The sequence below is a fragment of the Dipodomys merriami genome, unplaced genomic scaffold, assembly GCF_024711535.1.
Source record: "Dipodomys merriami isolate MVZ:Mamm:240054 unplaced genomic scaffold, mDipMer1.0.p SCAF_48, whole genome shotgun sequence".
Lineage (NCBI taxonomy): Eukaryota > Metazoa > Chordata > Mammalia > Rodentia > Heteromyidae > Dipodomys > Dipodomys merriami.
Window position 1 is genome coordinate 2,976 of NW_027206046.1, and position 15,175 is coordinate 18,150.

A 15,175-nucleotide genomic window follows, 5' to 3' on the forward strand; every position below is an offset into this window, starting at 1 on the left:
GAGAGAGACAGAGACAGAGACAGAGACAGAGACAGAGACAGAGATAGAGACAGACAGAAAAAGAGACAGAGACACAGAGAAAGAGAGACAGAAACAGAGAGACAGAAATAGAGAAAGAGATAGACAAACACAGAAAGACAGACAGGAAGACTGAGAAATTCCTGACGAATCCATTTAGAAAAATGTATATGAATATCTAAGATGTATATCCTATTCTTCCATAATTCACTACATAGTACCACCTCATCCTGATCCACATTTGGCTACTTGGAATCTATTTGGTGTTTCATAAATTATTCCACATGCTCCCATAGAACATAAACAGGCCCACACCTACTCACCAATGGTTTATTATAAATCTGGCCTTTTTGCTTAAACATGTAATATTCCCATTTGTATGTTTTTCTGTTTCCATGGTTTAAAGCTACCATTCCCCACATTTCACATCTACATGTCTTCATCTTTTGTGCCAGTAGTGGAATTTGAACTCAGGGACTTAAGCTCCTGCTCACTTTTTGTTCCATGCTTAAACATGTAACTTCAACCATGCTATGAGTTCCTGACTTTTGCTGGCTCATTGGATAAGTCTTTCAGATTTGTCTACAGGGGCTGATTTGAAGCTCCATCCTGAGGAAGTATAGGGTATTCTTGAAGCTACAGTTATTGAGATGAGCCAGGACACCTGGCATGTCTTTGTCCCTCTGGCTAAGTCTTCTGTCTTCTATTGATGATGGCTGTTACTGATTTCCTATGTATTTTGTCAAATACTTTTCCCTCAAAGTAACATTTTGGTGGTATTTTGAGGTGAAATGTCCTTACATATTTGCACAGAGCAAAATGGGTGTGCATACAGACATGAATTCACTAATGGAAGAAAGTCCCACATACAGAACATTTAGCCTGGCATTTGTCTCAATAGACAGAACAACTTTCAAGGACATCTGGTTTGCCATGTCCTAGAACTTTAGTAATGGCCTGATCACCCCATGCAGGCATGGGTTGGGCTCCTTGCCACTCACAGTGCACTAACAGTTCCCTTCATAGCCAGTAAGTGTTGTTGGACAGCTCCAGGTCACTCTTTTGCCTTTACTCAGGACTCATGTGTCTGGGACATCAGAATGTATAAGAAAACAAACCACAGCATTTAGCCTCCATAAATTGTACAACATAAACATATATATTTAATAAATTGAGAAGAATAAAAAGAATGCACATTTCACAACAATCAGGACAAAAAGAAAAAGAGAGATAACCCCAGGGAGAGGGGAGGGAAGCTCTAAGTCTAGGCCGGCTTCTAAGTTGCCGTCAAACATAAATTCTGCCTCAGAATCCTCTAAGGGATCTGCCTCCTCATGAAAGATTGGAGTTGCTCCTGCAATTGCTGGAGAGGCAGATTCTAATTTCTCTGTTGCAGATTGGCTAAGCTGCATCAGGACAGATTTGTCCAGATGTTCAGTGAGGACAGATATACTTTCCTGAGCGGCATCTAATGTTGGGACCTCACTTATTGCTTCCTCTGAACACAGACTGGGGACATTTTCCATCAGCCCCACGTGTGCTACTCCCTCCAGCACACCAGGAGAAGTGCTGATTTGACCCTTTATGAGGTGATCTGGGCCGCCTGTGAAAGTCAGAGGAAGACAATCACTATTACTTTCTTCTTTCTTTGGGGTCCCAACAGGTTCAGCTCTGTCACATGTGGGGTTCAGAACCAGTGCCTTATCCACAGGACTCACAACCTTTTGGGGCCTCACTGCAAATGCATCCAACCCCTCTACATGCACATGCTTTGTGGAGTCCAGTGATGGCTCCAGATCTCCATCCATCACCATCCCTGACATCACCGAGGGCTTCTTTCTTGGCAGGTCAGGAGAAGCTGCTCCATGGCAGCCAAAACCTGAGAAAGAGAAATAGGTAAAGGAGTTTGACAGTGGTGTCTGGATGTTAACGTGGAGTTCAATTTCCATGAGGCTCTAATGGAGGAAGCTATACAAGTTTACTTTGGACTGAACACTGATGAGAAGGTAAGGTCTTTCCCAAGAGTGGCTAAGCCCAAGTGCTTTCACCAATAGAACCAACATTGCCTGGCAGAGAGTATCATAAAAAGACATTCTTTTAACCTGGGGAGTAATAAGGGCTCTCAGGCAATTAGGCTCATCCCTAGAGGCCCAGGCACCATCCCTACTCACAAGCTCTGAGGTGACCACACAGGGACTTCTTCCTCTGTTTCTTGGTCTCTTTCTTCCCAGTCTGCTCCAGCTCAACCAGAAGAACATGAAGGTGGAGCAGCATATCTGAGGAGGGCATGTGGAGCATGGCATAGTGGGTAAGATCTTTCACCGGGTGTCGGTTCTGGGGTTCTCGGAAATCTGCAGGATAGCAGTCCATCCACATGGTGAAGATGGAACAAAGGGTGCTGTGGGCAGATTGGTGACAGGAAGAGTGAGTGCCTGCTCTCTCTATCCTGGACCTCCCATAGCCCCTTTATGCAAGGACTGCTATATGCACACGTGCATGTTGGGAAGCAGGAGGAGACTTCTGCAGGCAGAGTGATCTTCACCACCCACGTCTAGAAGCTTCTGAAAGATAATTCTCCAATATTCTCACTGTGATAGGTAACAAGAAGGAACTGATTTTGTACACACAGCCCTCCCTGTCATCCCTGAGAGTCCACAACCACACCACAGCTGTGTTCTCTGCCACCACTCCAATCCCAAGCCTCTGGCCCTAGTGGAAAGCACAAGTGGTGTGCAAATGAGAAATCTGCACTTTGAATCAGAAGCCTCAAAGATACCATTTTGAACGAAGGGGCCTTTTCTTTGTGCCACAGTCCACTTACTTCTTTACTTGTTCATCTTCCTCGAAGTTACGGCCCGGGAATCTGTACCTATGGGAGGACAGGAGGAAGTCACCTCTCTGCTTCTCCTTTTCTGCCCACACAGGACACATATGGGATGGGCTCATTCCCAGACGGGAATGGAATCTGACACATAAACAAGTGAGATATGTCTATACAGTTCAATCAAAATTCTTCTATGAGAGGTATATGCATTTGGTCCAAGGAAAATGTGCCAGTGGCTAATACCTCAAATTCTAGCTAATCAGGAGCATGAGATCTCAGATATTAGTCAGTAAAAGTCTAAAGACACTAATTTCTAAAAGACCAGATTGCACCTATGGTTCAAATGCTGTAGTGATAGCTCTGAGCACCAAAGAAACAGCACTCAGGCCCTGAGTTCAGGTTGCAGGACTGGAACACACACAAAAACATAAAAGCTTCAGGGGTTATAAATATGTAAAGCCACCATAATCCCTCCCTGAGGTCTCTGAGGTGATTCAGCCTCCAGTTCACCCGCCTTCCCCACACCTAGCCTTTCCTGGGTCTACATTATTCACAGACATCCAATTGCTAATGAAGCCTTATTTACTCATGGGAAATGTGATTTCCTAGAACCTCACCTAGGTGAGGGCAGAAGTTGGGTGCCACTGGCACATGCCTGTAATCCTAGCCCCTCAGTAAGCAAGCTTCTGAACGTCCACTAGCTTCTCTGGGAAATGTCCTGGGCAGACCACTACTAAGAATCTAGGCAGGGTATGTACTTCTTTGTCTCATGCCAAGCTCTTGTGAGAAGACCCCCATGAAATCAACAGGTTCAGAGGGGTGCCAAGTATTCCACAACTAAGCAAGGAGGGGTTGAAAAGACCCAGATGCAAAGAAAGGGGGACACTCACTTTTTGAACACAATATCCAGCACTTGCTGCATTGTCCCCCACTGTCTATAATTGTGGAGGAAGTTTCCAACATAGAAGAGATCGCCTTTCTGGTAGGCAGGGATCAGGTTCATCACCAGCACGTCCAGCAGGCCTGCCTCTGGGCTCCATATATTGCATGGCACATTCAGGCTCAGGCCTGACTCATTGGCACACTGAGGTGGGAAATAGAGTTATTAAAAATGATGGAAATGAAAACACTTACAAATGAATAATTGTGATAGAGTGGATTGAAAACTAGGTAGAAAGCATTATCTCAGTATAGACCAATCACCTAAGAAGGTTCTACTTTGGGCTGGGTTGAGGTTAAGTAGGTTTTCTATCATGAGTATACCTTGCCTTGTGATTTCCTAGGTTTCTTTTTGGACAAATCTCTGAGATGGTTGGTTCGTGGCTTGCCACTGATCCAGTGTCTACAGCTTTGACTGAGGCACCCATACTGCTCTTGGCTGAGACCAGAGTCTCGAGACCTGCGAATACAGCACAAGAACATGTTTCTGGTTCCTGAGTCACAGGCCAAATAAGCTGGCTTGAGCCAACTGTGAGTTACCGTGGCCTGCTATCAGGGTTCCATGTTCTATTCCATTGTGAAGGAGGCAAGGTCACCTGTCAGGGCCCAATGACCTCTGCCGCTTCCTCACACAAGAAATATTCCCATCCACCCAATATTGCAATGTGTACATGTAGACACAGTTAACAGCACACCTTGTTTGTCCAATCCTAATCTGCTAGTCCTAGGTTCTGGCAGGTTCTCAGCTTCCAGGAGTCATTCCTAAGTCACATTCATGGCCTATCTGTCACTATTCTTCTCATGTGGCTCAAATCATTTTGCTTCTCAGGGCTTTCTCTGACTGCCACATCTTTCCAGCACATATTTTTGACATCTACATCCTAGGCCATTGTTTACTTTCTGTAGCCTAATCTGTTGGTCCATGGAACCCCTCTGTGGTGTCATCTCGAGCTAATGCAAATACTTAGAGATGGGAAAATCAAGGAAGTATTGGAAAATATACAATACACTTATAATCAGCTATTTTTACACATGTCCATTTTTCTAAGTGAGAAATTTATTTTTTATACTTTAATATTTCATGGAGGCAAACAGAGAAATGGAGAAGTGTTGCATTGTCTTTTTATGATGACCAGGACTTGTTTTGCTATAGCTTTGAAAGAATATAGGATTTAAGGTAGAAAACTGCTCCTTTCCTTTTAACAAGCTAATCGTTTATATATTTGCCTCTGAAGTCTCTGCTTCTGTGTCCCATGATCCATCCTCCTCCCTCAACACAAATGGGAAAAAGGAATTTCACACATTGCTGAGCTGTTGTCCAATCTCTGCATAGGAATTTAAGATACAATAGTTACAATGCTTGTATGTGTGTGTGTTTGTGTGAGTGTGTTAGTGTGTGTGTGTCTGAATGTGCCCACGCATTTGTGATCTTGGACCCTTTGCCTTATCCCTGAGCATTTTTGCTCAAAGCTAGTGCTCTACCACCTGAGACACAGCTCCACTTTGAGCTTTTTGTAGTCTGTTGGAGATGAGAGATTCGTGGAACTTTCCTACCCAGCATGGACATTGCTCCTCTTCAGCCTCATCTTTCCTCGACTGTGGCAATGGCGGTTCAGTTTCTGGATTTCCCATCCAAGCACAGGCACAAGCCATCCTCCACTGCACATGTCTCTTTTTGTCCTTGAAGGGGCCCAGGTCTTCTCTCAAAACTTAGTGCCCTGAGGGTAGAACCTCTGAAACTCAGAAGCAAGTTTCCTGATTAATTAGGATCACAGGCCTGAGCTACATATGAACAGCTCATTACCTGCCATCGCACATTTTTGGGGGGCTGGGCGATTGTTTGTGGGGCCTGAAAGTTGGGCCTGCGCCCTGTCCCTCAGCTTTTCAGCTCAAGGCTAGGGCTCTACCTCATTGAGGGAAGTACCACTTCTACTTTTCTCGATGTTTATTTGGAGATCAGAGTCCATGGATGTTCCTGAATGGCTGACTTTCAGCTGCAGTCCTCAGATCTCAGCCTCTGGAGTAGCTAGGATTACAGGCGTGAGCCTACAGCGCCCAACTCATTACGCCTGTTTGCAACAGCATTTGGCAAATTTAACTATATTCACTTGTTCAGAATCAATGATATATAACTAATTTTTCCATCCATGTGTTTTATATTAATGTTTTATGAAACAATGTATTTGAGACCCAAAATACCATATGCCACTCCTCCATTAACATGCATTCAAATATACAGAATATCATATAGTATACTCTATAATATATATTTATATATAACTGATTTAGTTACTGAGTTGACTGGATTACTGAACTACAGTTATTAACATCAACATCAAATGACATTAACCATGCTTGCAAAATGCTTTCCCATCTATGAGTTTAGGAAGCCTAAATAATTAAAATTTAGTTCAAAGATGATAGGGGAAAGACAACAAATTGGCCCACACCAAGAAAATTTCCACAACCCAAATCTGCAACCCATGTACTTATTAACAAAATACAGGCAAAAGTCTAAACAGATATGTAAAAATATTGCCAGAGTTGTATCTGAGTAAGGCGGCCTTAGCAGTGTGTTGTGTAAGTTAATCTTCCTTGTAATTGATGAGCCAAACCTATGCAGTGCTGAGAAGTGGATCCATAATTAAGTGAGGCCAAGATAATAAAGTTCTTCTGTACTAGGCAAATGGGAATTTGCGGGGAAAGAAATGGAAAGCAGATGTATCAACATATATCTTTTTATATTCTTTGATTCTTTTTCTTTTTTTGGGGAGGTCTGCTCGTGGGGCCTGAACTCTGGGCCTGGGCGCTGTCCTTCAGCTCTTCAGCTCAAGACTAGCACTCTACCACTTGAGCCACTGTGCCACTTCTGGCTTTTTTCTTTTTCTGCTTATGTGGTGCTGAGGAATCGAACCTAGGGCCTCATGCATGCAAGGCAAGCGCTCTACCACTGAGCCACCTTCCCAGCCCCTATTCTTTGATTCTTAAATAGAAATACACAATAAACATATACAATCAATGAGTCTTCTATTTTGGAAAATTTCCTGAGGCAAAAAAAAAAAAAATGTGTAACTGAGCCAGATGCAGATGGTTCATGCCACTAATCCTAGCTATGCAGGAGGCTGAGATCTGAGGATCACGCTTCAAAGCCAACCCAGGCAAGAAAGTCCAGGAGACTCTTATCTCTAAGTAAACCACCAGAAAACCTGAAGTAGTGCCATGGCTCAAACGCTAGAGCGCTTGCCTTAATCTGAAGAGCTGAGGAACACCACCCAGTCCCTATGTTTTAGCCGCATGACAGCCAAAAAAAAAAAAAAAGAAAGAAAAGAAAAGAAAGAAAAATAAAAAGAAAGAGCATAACTAAAAAAAATACTGAGTTTGAGAGGGAAGAAATTAGGAAAATCACACAGATCACTGATATAATGATGTGAATGCTATAAAAACAACCACCATGTCTTTTTTCCCAGAATCCTTTAGAAAAAAACACTATATGTGAATCAACACATGGAATCACTAATTTCACCATAATGGGTTTTATTTTAATGTTTTGTGAAACAATATATCTTCGTGATCCAAAATATCATAGGCCACTCCTTCTTTAAAATGCATTCAAGTATCTGTAATATCATATTGCATACTATACAATATATATTTATATATAACTGATTCAATTACTGAGCTGACTTAATTACTCAACTACAGTTATCAAAATCACAATTAAAATGAAACTCAAAATACATTAACCATGCTTATAAAATTCTTTCACATCAATGAGAGTATAAAGCCTAAATAATGAAAATTTACCTCAAAGATAATAGGGAAAAGACAAGAAATTGGTCCCCAACAAGAAAACCTCCACAACTCAAATCTGTACAATCCATGTACTTATTAACAAAATATAGGTAAATGAAGATATTTCCAGAGTTGTATCTGAGTAAGGAGGCCTTAGCAGTGTGTTGTGTAAGTAAATCATGTTTGTTTTGATAAGCAAAAGCTATGCAGTGCTGAAAAGAGGATTCATAATTAAGTGAGGACAAGATAGTCAAGTTCCCCTGTACCAGACAAATGGGAATTTGCAGGGAAAGAAATGGAAAGCAGATGTATCAACATATATCTTTTCATAGTCTTTGATTTTAAAAATAGATTTGCCTCTGTGATAGAAATACATGATAAACATATACAATAAATGAGTCTTGCATTTTGGAAAAATTCATGGGGTACAATGTGGGCAGAAACAGTAGCATAGAAATGTGTAACTGAGCCAGGCGCCGGTGGCTCAGGCCTGTAATCCTAGCTACGCAGGAGGCTGAGATCTGAGGATTCCAGTTCAAAGGCAGTCCAGGCAGGAAAGTCCATGACACTCTTACCTCTAATAAACCGCCAGAAAACCAGAAGTGACGCCATGGTTCAAGTGGGAGAGTGCTTCCCTTGAGTTGTAGAGCTGAGGAACAGCACCTAGGCCTAGAGTTCAAGCCCCACCACTGCTAAAAAGAAACAAACAAAAAAAGTGTAACTGAAGAAAGAAATACTGAGTCTGAGAGAAAAGAAATGACACAAATCACAGAGATCACTGATCCCTGAATGCTATAAAAATAACCACAATTTTTCCAGGGATCCTTTAAAAACAAACAATATATGGGAATCAATACAGGGATCACTAGTGAATACAGAAAATAACCCAAAATTTCGAATTTAGCTTTCCTGTCACAATGTTACCAAGTCCTCCTTTAGACATGCAGATTTTGATCAACCATCTCCCTTGTTAGTTGTCTTTTATTTCTTTTTATTTTTTTATTTTGAAAATACTGTACAGAGGGGTTACAATTACATGGGCAAAATAATGAGTGCATTTCTTACGAAGCATTGTAGCCTCCTCCTTTGTTTCCCCTCCCCACCCCACCCAATCCTCTCTTCCCCATGCCATCCCTCCCCCCACAAAGCTGTGAAGTTTGTTTTCGACATAAGGACATCTCATTGTTGCAATGGGTCCTCCTGTATCCCCATTTAAACTATTTGTTTTTCCCCTATCCCTCCACAAATTATACTGACATCAAATACCGTGAAATCAGGGGTTATACTGTGGGGAGGGAGATACAAAGCAACAAAGAAATAACTTTATAATTATGTTAGAAACAAAGTTGTCTTTTATTTCTTGAGTAAATGAGTCTTCTTTACCACCAATAGGCTATACACAAAAACAGTATGGGGCTAGGAAGATGGCTCAGTGGTAGAGCACTTGCCTTGTATGCCTGAGGCCCTGGGTTCGATTCCTAAGCACCACATAAGGAAAAAGAAAAAAAGCCGGAAGTGGCGTTCTGACTCAAGTGGTGGAGCGTTAGCCTTGAGATGAAGAGTTCTGGCCCCACCACCGGACCCCCCCAAAAAAACCCAAAAAAAACCAGTATGAACTCAGTGTCTCTGGCTCAGGCCTGTATTCTTTGCTATTCAGGAGGCTGAGATCTGAGGATCATGGGTCAAAGACAGCCAGGTCAGGAAATGCTATCAGATTCTTATCTCCAGCTGTAGCTCAAAGTGGTAGAGTGAAAGAACTCAGTGACAGTGCCCAGACCTTAAGTTCAAGCCCCACAAAACCCATCACTACTCTCCCCCCTCCACAAGCCCCACACAGAGCACACTGAGTTCCCTCCTAAACCCTCAGTCCTCTTCACTGAACTGGTGATTGCCAGACTTTCTGGATTTCCCACTGCAGCATGCCAACCAGCCTTGTTCCCTCTGCACATGCACCTCTGCCACACGGCACAGCCCAGGCCTCCTCTCAGAATCCATTGCCTAGGGAGAGAGAGCAGATGAAATTCAAGGATTCACAGAACGTGTGCTTCAAGACAGGGAGACTCAGAACTGTTCTTAACCTGGAATAAAGAGACACACTGTTCTATTTGTGCAGAATATAAAAGTACATCTATTCACATGTTAGAGGTTGTTGTTATTGATACAATGAATGGGAACAAGGCAGACAAAATGACTTCTTATACAGAAAAATGCCTAGCCCAAATGAGCTAAGATGTTCAGCAAATTCATTCCACACCGTTCTTCAAACCCAGGCTGGGTCTCTTATTGTGTCATCTTGATCAATTACAGTCCATGTCAACCCTCATGCAGACTTAGGAAATCGTCATGAAAACCCCCAAAGCCACGGACATCATGAGAGCATAAAAGTGCAGCAATATTTAACTCAATTTTTTTTTAATGAAGAGCAGTTTTATTTGGCTCTCAATTTTATTTATTTTTTATTGTGAGAATACTGTACAGAGGAATTACAAATACATGGACAAGATAACGAGTACATTTCTTTCTTTTTTTTTTTTTTTTTTTTTTGGATCCAGTCGTGGGGCCCGAACTCTGTGCCCAGGCGCTGTCCCTCAGCTCTTCAGCTCAAGGCTAGCACTCTACCACTTGAGCCATAGCGCCACTTCCAGCTTTTTTCTTTTTGCTTATGTGGTGCTGAGGAATCGAACCCAGGGCCTCAGGCATGCAAGGCAAGCCCTCTACCACTTAGTCACCTTCCCAGCCCACAAGTACATTTCTTATCAAGCATTGTTACCTCATCCCTGTTTCCCCTTCCCATCCCTACCCATCTGCCTTCCCTCCCCCTTTCCAATCCTTCCCCTACCGCCCGCCAAAGTTGTTAAGTTCATTTTTCTAAATAACGACTTGTACATCTCATTGTTGCAATGGGTCCACCTGTATTTCTAGTTAAATTATTTTTTCCCCTTCCCCTACCCAAATTATACCAACATCTAATACACTATAAGTATGGATGATACTGTGGGGGAGGGACATACAAATCAACATAGAAATCATTTTATAAATATGATGGAAACAAATGCATGAAAGGAAAAAAAACCAAAAATACATTTGAATACTTATTTTGGGGTTCATTCCCCTAACATCAACTTATCTGACCTTTTCTGTCAGATACGTTGATGTTAGGGGAATTCACTCTAGTTTTACAAAGTAATAGGTTCTATATTTGCAGAGTGCAGACTAGCTCGCTGTTGGCAGAGAGCTTCACATATCCAAACATTTACCCTGGCACCTGGAAAGGGGAAGTCATGCCTAGTAAGAGGTGGGGGCTTGAGATTAAAGTGGGACCAGCTTTCAAAGACACCTGTTGTGATATAACACAGAGCTTTTGTCTCTGAGCATCAAGGGTCCTATGTCAGCACAGGCTGCATCCTCCACTGCCTGCATTCCTTGTGGCTCCCTCTAGTCACCAGTTCCTTGTAAATCCAGCAGAATCTTTCTCCAGATCCAGCACACTCTGTTGCCTCCCACTCAGGCCTCATGTGCCCATGACATCAGATTGGAGGTTGAAAAGACTACACTCTTTTGTATTCAAGAATTGTGCAACATCATGTAAACATGGACATTTTAATACCATTAAAACAATAAGTAGTAAATGATGACAAAAAGTAAAATAGGCATTTTCCCAGGGAAGAGGGAGGCAAGACCTAACACATGATCTTCTTCCAAGTTGCCTGCAGGCAGGAAGACTAATTCAGGGACCCCGATGGAATCTACCACCACACGTAAGACAAGATGTTCTTCCTGAGTTCTCAACAGGACACTGGTTCCATAGGGTGTCCAAAGGAATGAAAACCTATTGTGGTCTTTCTACAAATGAAAATAACCATGTTTTCAACAGGCTGAGAACACTCAAGGAGAACTACAGGAAATACGTGAATGTGAAGAAGCTAATCAAAGAGTAATACAGGAATTGAGAGAGCAGGATGAGAATACAGAAAGATCACTAAAGGTATTCATGGAATCCATAAACAGAGAGCTGAAAGAAGTCAGGGAGACCACAAAGGGAATGGTGAATGGAACCCAACAGAAGGAATGGGAGTCCACAGAAACCATAAGCAATCAACTAAGTGATTTGAGAATAAACACTGAACACCAAATTAAGGAAGTAAAGATGTTCATACAAGATCTAAAACAAAGCTCCAATAAAGAATTGGAAGCCATCAAAGCCGACCAACTAGAAGGAAAAGAAATAAAAAACAAAGTAAAAAGTTTTGATAGTAGGTTAGACCATGCAGAAGACCGAATTTCAGGGATTGAAGATAGCCTAGGTATTATAGAGAACCATCCAACTATCCAAGACAAATCCAAGAAATATGATAGATCTATTCAACACTTGGAAGACACCATCAGAAGGCCTAATCTGAGGATAATGGGTGTAGAGGAGCACCTAGAGACAGATGTTGATGGTCTAGGAAATATGTTTAACAGGATCCTAGCAGAGAATGTCCCAAACACGCAAAAAGATAGGGCTATTCAGATACAAGAAGCTTTTAGAACTCCAAATAGACCAGACCAGAATAGGACATCCCACCATCATATTATAATCCACACAGGATCAAATCAGACCAAGGAAAAGATCCTTAAAGCTGTCAAGGAGAAAAGATCAATCACCAATAAAGGGAAACCAATTCAATCACCTCAGATTTCTCAGCAGAGACAAAGCAAGAATAGCCTGGAATGATGTATGCAATGCCCTAAAGATAAACAACTATCAACCAAGAACTCTGTACCCAGCTAAATCTGCTTCATAACCGAAGGTCAAATAAAAACCTTCCATAGCAAAGAAAAATTGAAACAATATATCTCCACCAAACCAGCCCTACAAAAGATTCTTAAAGATGTCCTACACATAGAAAACCAACAAGACCACAATAAAGGCCAAGAAACCACACCCAAACTGAGAGCTCAAAGACCATAGGAAGAACCCAGTTGCTGCTGCCCCCAAGAAGGTGGATAAAATGGCAGGAAATCCCAAATACCTCTCAGTCCTATCTCTCAACATTAACGGACTTATTTCTCCAATTAAGGGACACAGAGTCTCTAGTTAGATTAAAAAGCAAGATCCTTCTATCTGCTGCCTTCAGGAGACACATCTTGCCCATAAAGACAAACACATTTTCAATGTGAAAGGCTGGAACAAAATCTACCAAGCAAATGATCCCCATAAACAGGCGGGAGTTGCAACCCTAATATCAGATAAAATAGACTTCAAATTAAAATTAGTGAGAAGAGATAAAGAAGGTCACTACATACTAATTAAGGGATCTCTCCTTCAGGAGGATATTACAATTCTAAATATCTAGTCACCAAACAAGGGAGCACCCAAATTTATCCAAGAAACACTACTTTTCCTGAAATCCCACATAGATCCAAAGACATTAATTGTTGGGGATTTTAATACACCACTCTCCCCACTAGATAGATCAACTCAGCAAAAACCCAACAGAGAAACCGCAGATCTAAACAGCTGCATAGATCAACTAGATTTAACAGACATCTATCGAATATTTCATCCAGCAGCATCAGAATATACGTTTTTCTCAGCAGCACATGGAACATTTTCCAAAATAGACCACATTTTAGGCCACAAAGCAAATTTGTCCAAATTCAGAAGCATTGAAGTTATATTTTGCATTCTCTCAGACCACAAGGGGATAAAATTAGAACTCAACACCAAAAGCCACCAAAGAAAGTCCTGTAACACATGGAGGCTGAACAACACACTGCTGAGTCACAAGTGGGTCATGGAAGAGATTAGAAAGGATATTCCAATGTGCATGATATTTAACAAAAATAAACACACAAGTTACCAGCTCCTCTGGGATATAGCAAAGGCAGTACTCAGGGGCCAGTTAATAACTCTGAGTTCCTACATCAACAAATTGGAGAGATCTGAAACCAACAATTTAATGAGACATCTGAACCCCCTTGAAATAGAACAGCAAGATAAACCCCAATGCAGTAGATGGAAAGAAATAATTAAAATTAAATCAGAATTAAATGAATTAGTATCCAAAAAAAACTATAGAAAGAATCAACAAAACAAAGAGTTGGTTCTTTGAAAAAATTAACAAAATTGACAGACCCTTAGCAAATCTTATCAGAAAAAGAAGAGAACACACCCAAACAAATAAACTCAGAGATGAGAATGGAAACATCACCACGGAAACAACCAAGATTCAGAACATTATAAGGGAATACTTCTCAAAACTTTATGCTAATAAGTGTGAGAACTTGGCAGAAATGGACCTTTTCCTAGCAAATATTGACATGCCAAAACTAAACCACTATGAGTTAAACCATCTTAACTAGCCCATATCAAGCATTGAAATAGAAACAGCAATATGAGACCTCCCATCTAAGAAAAGCCCAGGATGAGATGGCTTTACAGCGGAATTCTACAAGGCCTTCAAAGCAGAGCTCACACCAATACTCCTCCCACTCTTCAATGAAATTGAAAGAGAAAGTTCACTACTGAACACTTCTATGAAGCCATCATAACACCCTCATCCCCAAAACAGGCAGGGACTCATCAAAGAAAGACAACTATAGAACCATTTCTTTGATGAACATTGATGCAAAACTTCTCAACAAAATTCTGGCCATTCGACTTCAACAATTCATCCAAAAAATCATACACCACGATCAAACAGGATTCATTTCAGGGATGCAAAGCTGGTTCAATATACGCAAATCAATTAATATAATTCATCATATCAACAGGAGCAAGGATAAGAACCACATGGTTATCTCAATAGATGCAGAAAAAGCATTCGACAAGAGCCAACACCCCTTTATGATGAAAGTTCTGGAAAAATTAGGAATCCATGGAACATTCCTCAATACAATAAAGGCTGTATATGACAAACCTACAGCCAGCATTATACTTAATGGTGAAAAACAAAAGCCATTTCCTCTTAACTCAGGAACAAGACAAGGATGTCCACTCTGTCCACTTCTCTTCAATCTAGTATTAGAATGCCTAGCTACAGCAATAAGACAAGGTGCAAACATAAAGGGGATCCACATAGGGGAAGAAGAAGTAAAACTCTCTCTCTTTCCAGATGACATGATCTTGTATTTAACAAATCTCATGGACTCCACTCCCAAATTACTCAAGCTGATCCAAAACTTTGGCAAAGTAGCAGGGTATAAAATTAACCCTCAAAAATCAATGGCTTTTCTGTATACCAACAATGAATAAAGGTTGGGTGAAATTAGGAAAGCAACTCCATTCGTAATAGCCCCACAAAAAATAAAATACCTAGGAATTAACTTAACCAAAGAAGTGAAGGACCTCTATGATGAAAACTTTAAAAACTTGAAAAAGGAAATCAAAGCAGAACTTCGAATGTGGCAAAAACTCCCATGCTCCTGGATTGGAAGGAGCAACATCCTCAAAATGGCAATATTTCCCAAGGCTATCTACAAAGTCAATGCGATACTTATCAATATCCCAACCTCATTCTTCAAGGAAATAGAAGAGGCAATCCAAAAATTCATCTGGAACAATAAAAGACCCTGAGTAGTAAAAACGATCCTCAACAGAAAGAACACTGCTGGAGG

The 15,175-nt window shown here is 41.3% G+C and overlaps 1 protein-coding gene across 2 annotated transcripts; it reads right to left on the reverse strand.

Moving 5' to 3' along the window:
• Positions 1 to 1,154: 1,154 nt before the first annotated feature.
• Positions 1,155 to 9,615, reverse strand: LOC138808853 (uncharacterized). 2 transcript variants are annotated; one of them, XM_069995049.1, is made up of 8 exons: positions 9,527 to 9,615; positions 8,149 to 8,265; positions 5,336 to 5,514; positions 4,106 to 4,241; positions 3,733 to 3,926; positions 2,840 to 2,887; positions 2,190 to 2,416; positions 1,155 to 1,897 (listed from the first exon to the last, which is right to left on the reverse strand). In XM_069995049.1, exons 3-8 carry the CDS (start codon positions 5,446 to 5,448, stop codon positions 1,182 to 1,184), a joined length of 1,434 nt encoding a protein of 477 aa, XP_069851150.1. In that variant the 5' UTR covers positions 5,449 to 5,514; positions 8,149 to 8,265; positions 9,527 to 9,615; the 3' UTR covers positions 1,155 to 1,181. The 2 variants fall into 2 exon arrangements, with proteins under 2 accessions (XP_069851150.1, XP_069851149.1); XM_069995048.1 differs by having other exon boundaries at positions 5,336 to 5,520.
• Between the last annotated feature and the right edge of the window lie 5,560 nt (positions 9,616 to 15,175).

Coding starts and splice junctions, on each gene's coding strand:
- LOC138808853 (XM_069995049.1), bottom strand. CDS start 5,448: ATGTGCAGTGGAGGATGGCTTGTGCCTGTGCTTGGATGGGAAATCCAG. Junction 3,927..4,105: donor CTAGGAAATCACAAGGCAAG/GTATACTCATGA, acceptor TTCCCACCTCAG/TGTGCCAATGAGTCAGGCCT. Junction 2,888..3,732: donor CTGGATATTGTGTTCAAAAA/GTGAGTGTCCCC, acceptor GTCCTCCCATAG/GTACAGATTCCCGGGCCGTA.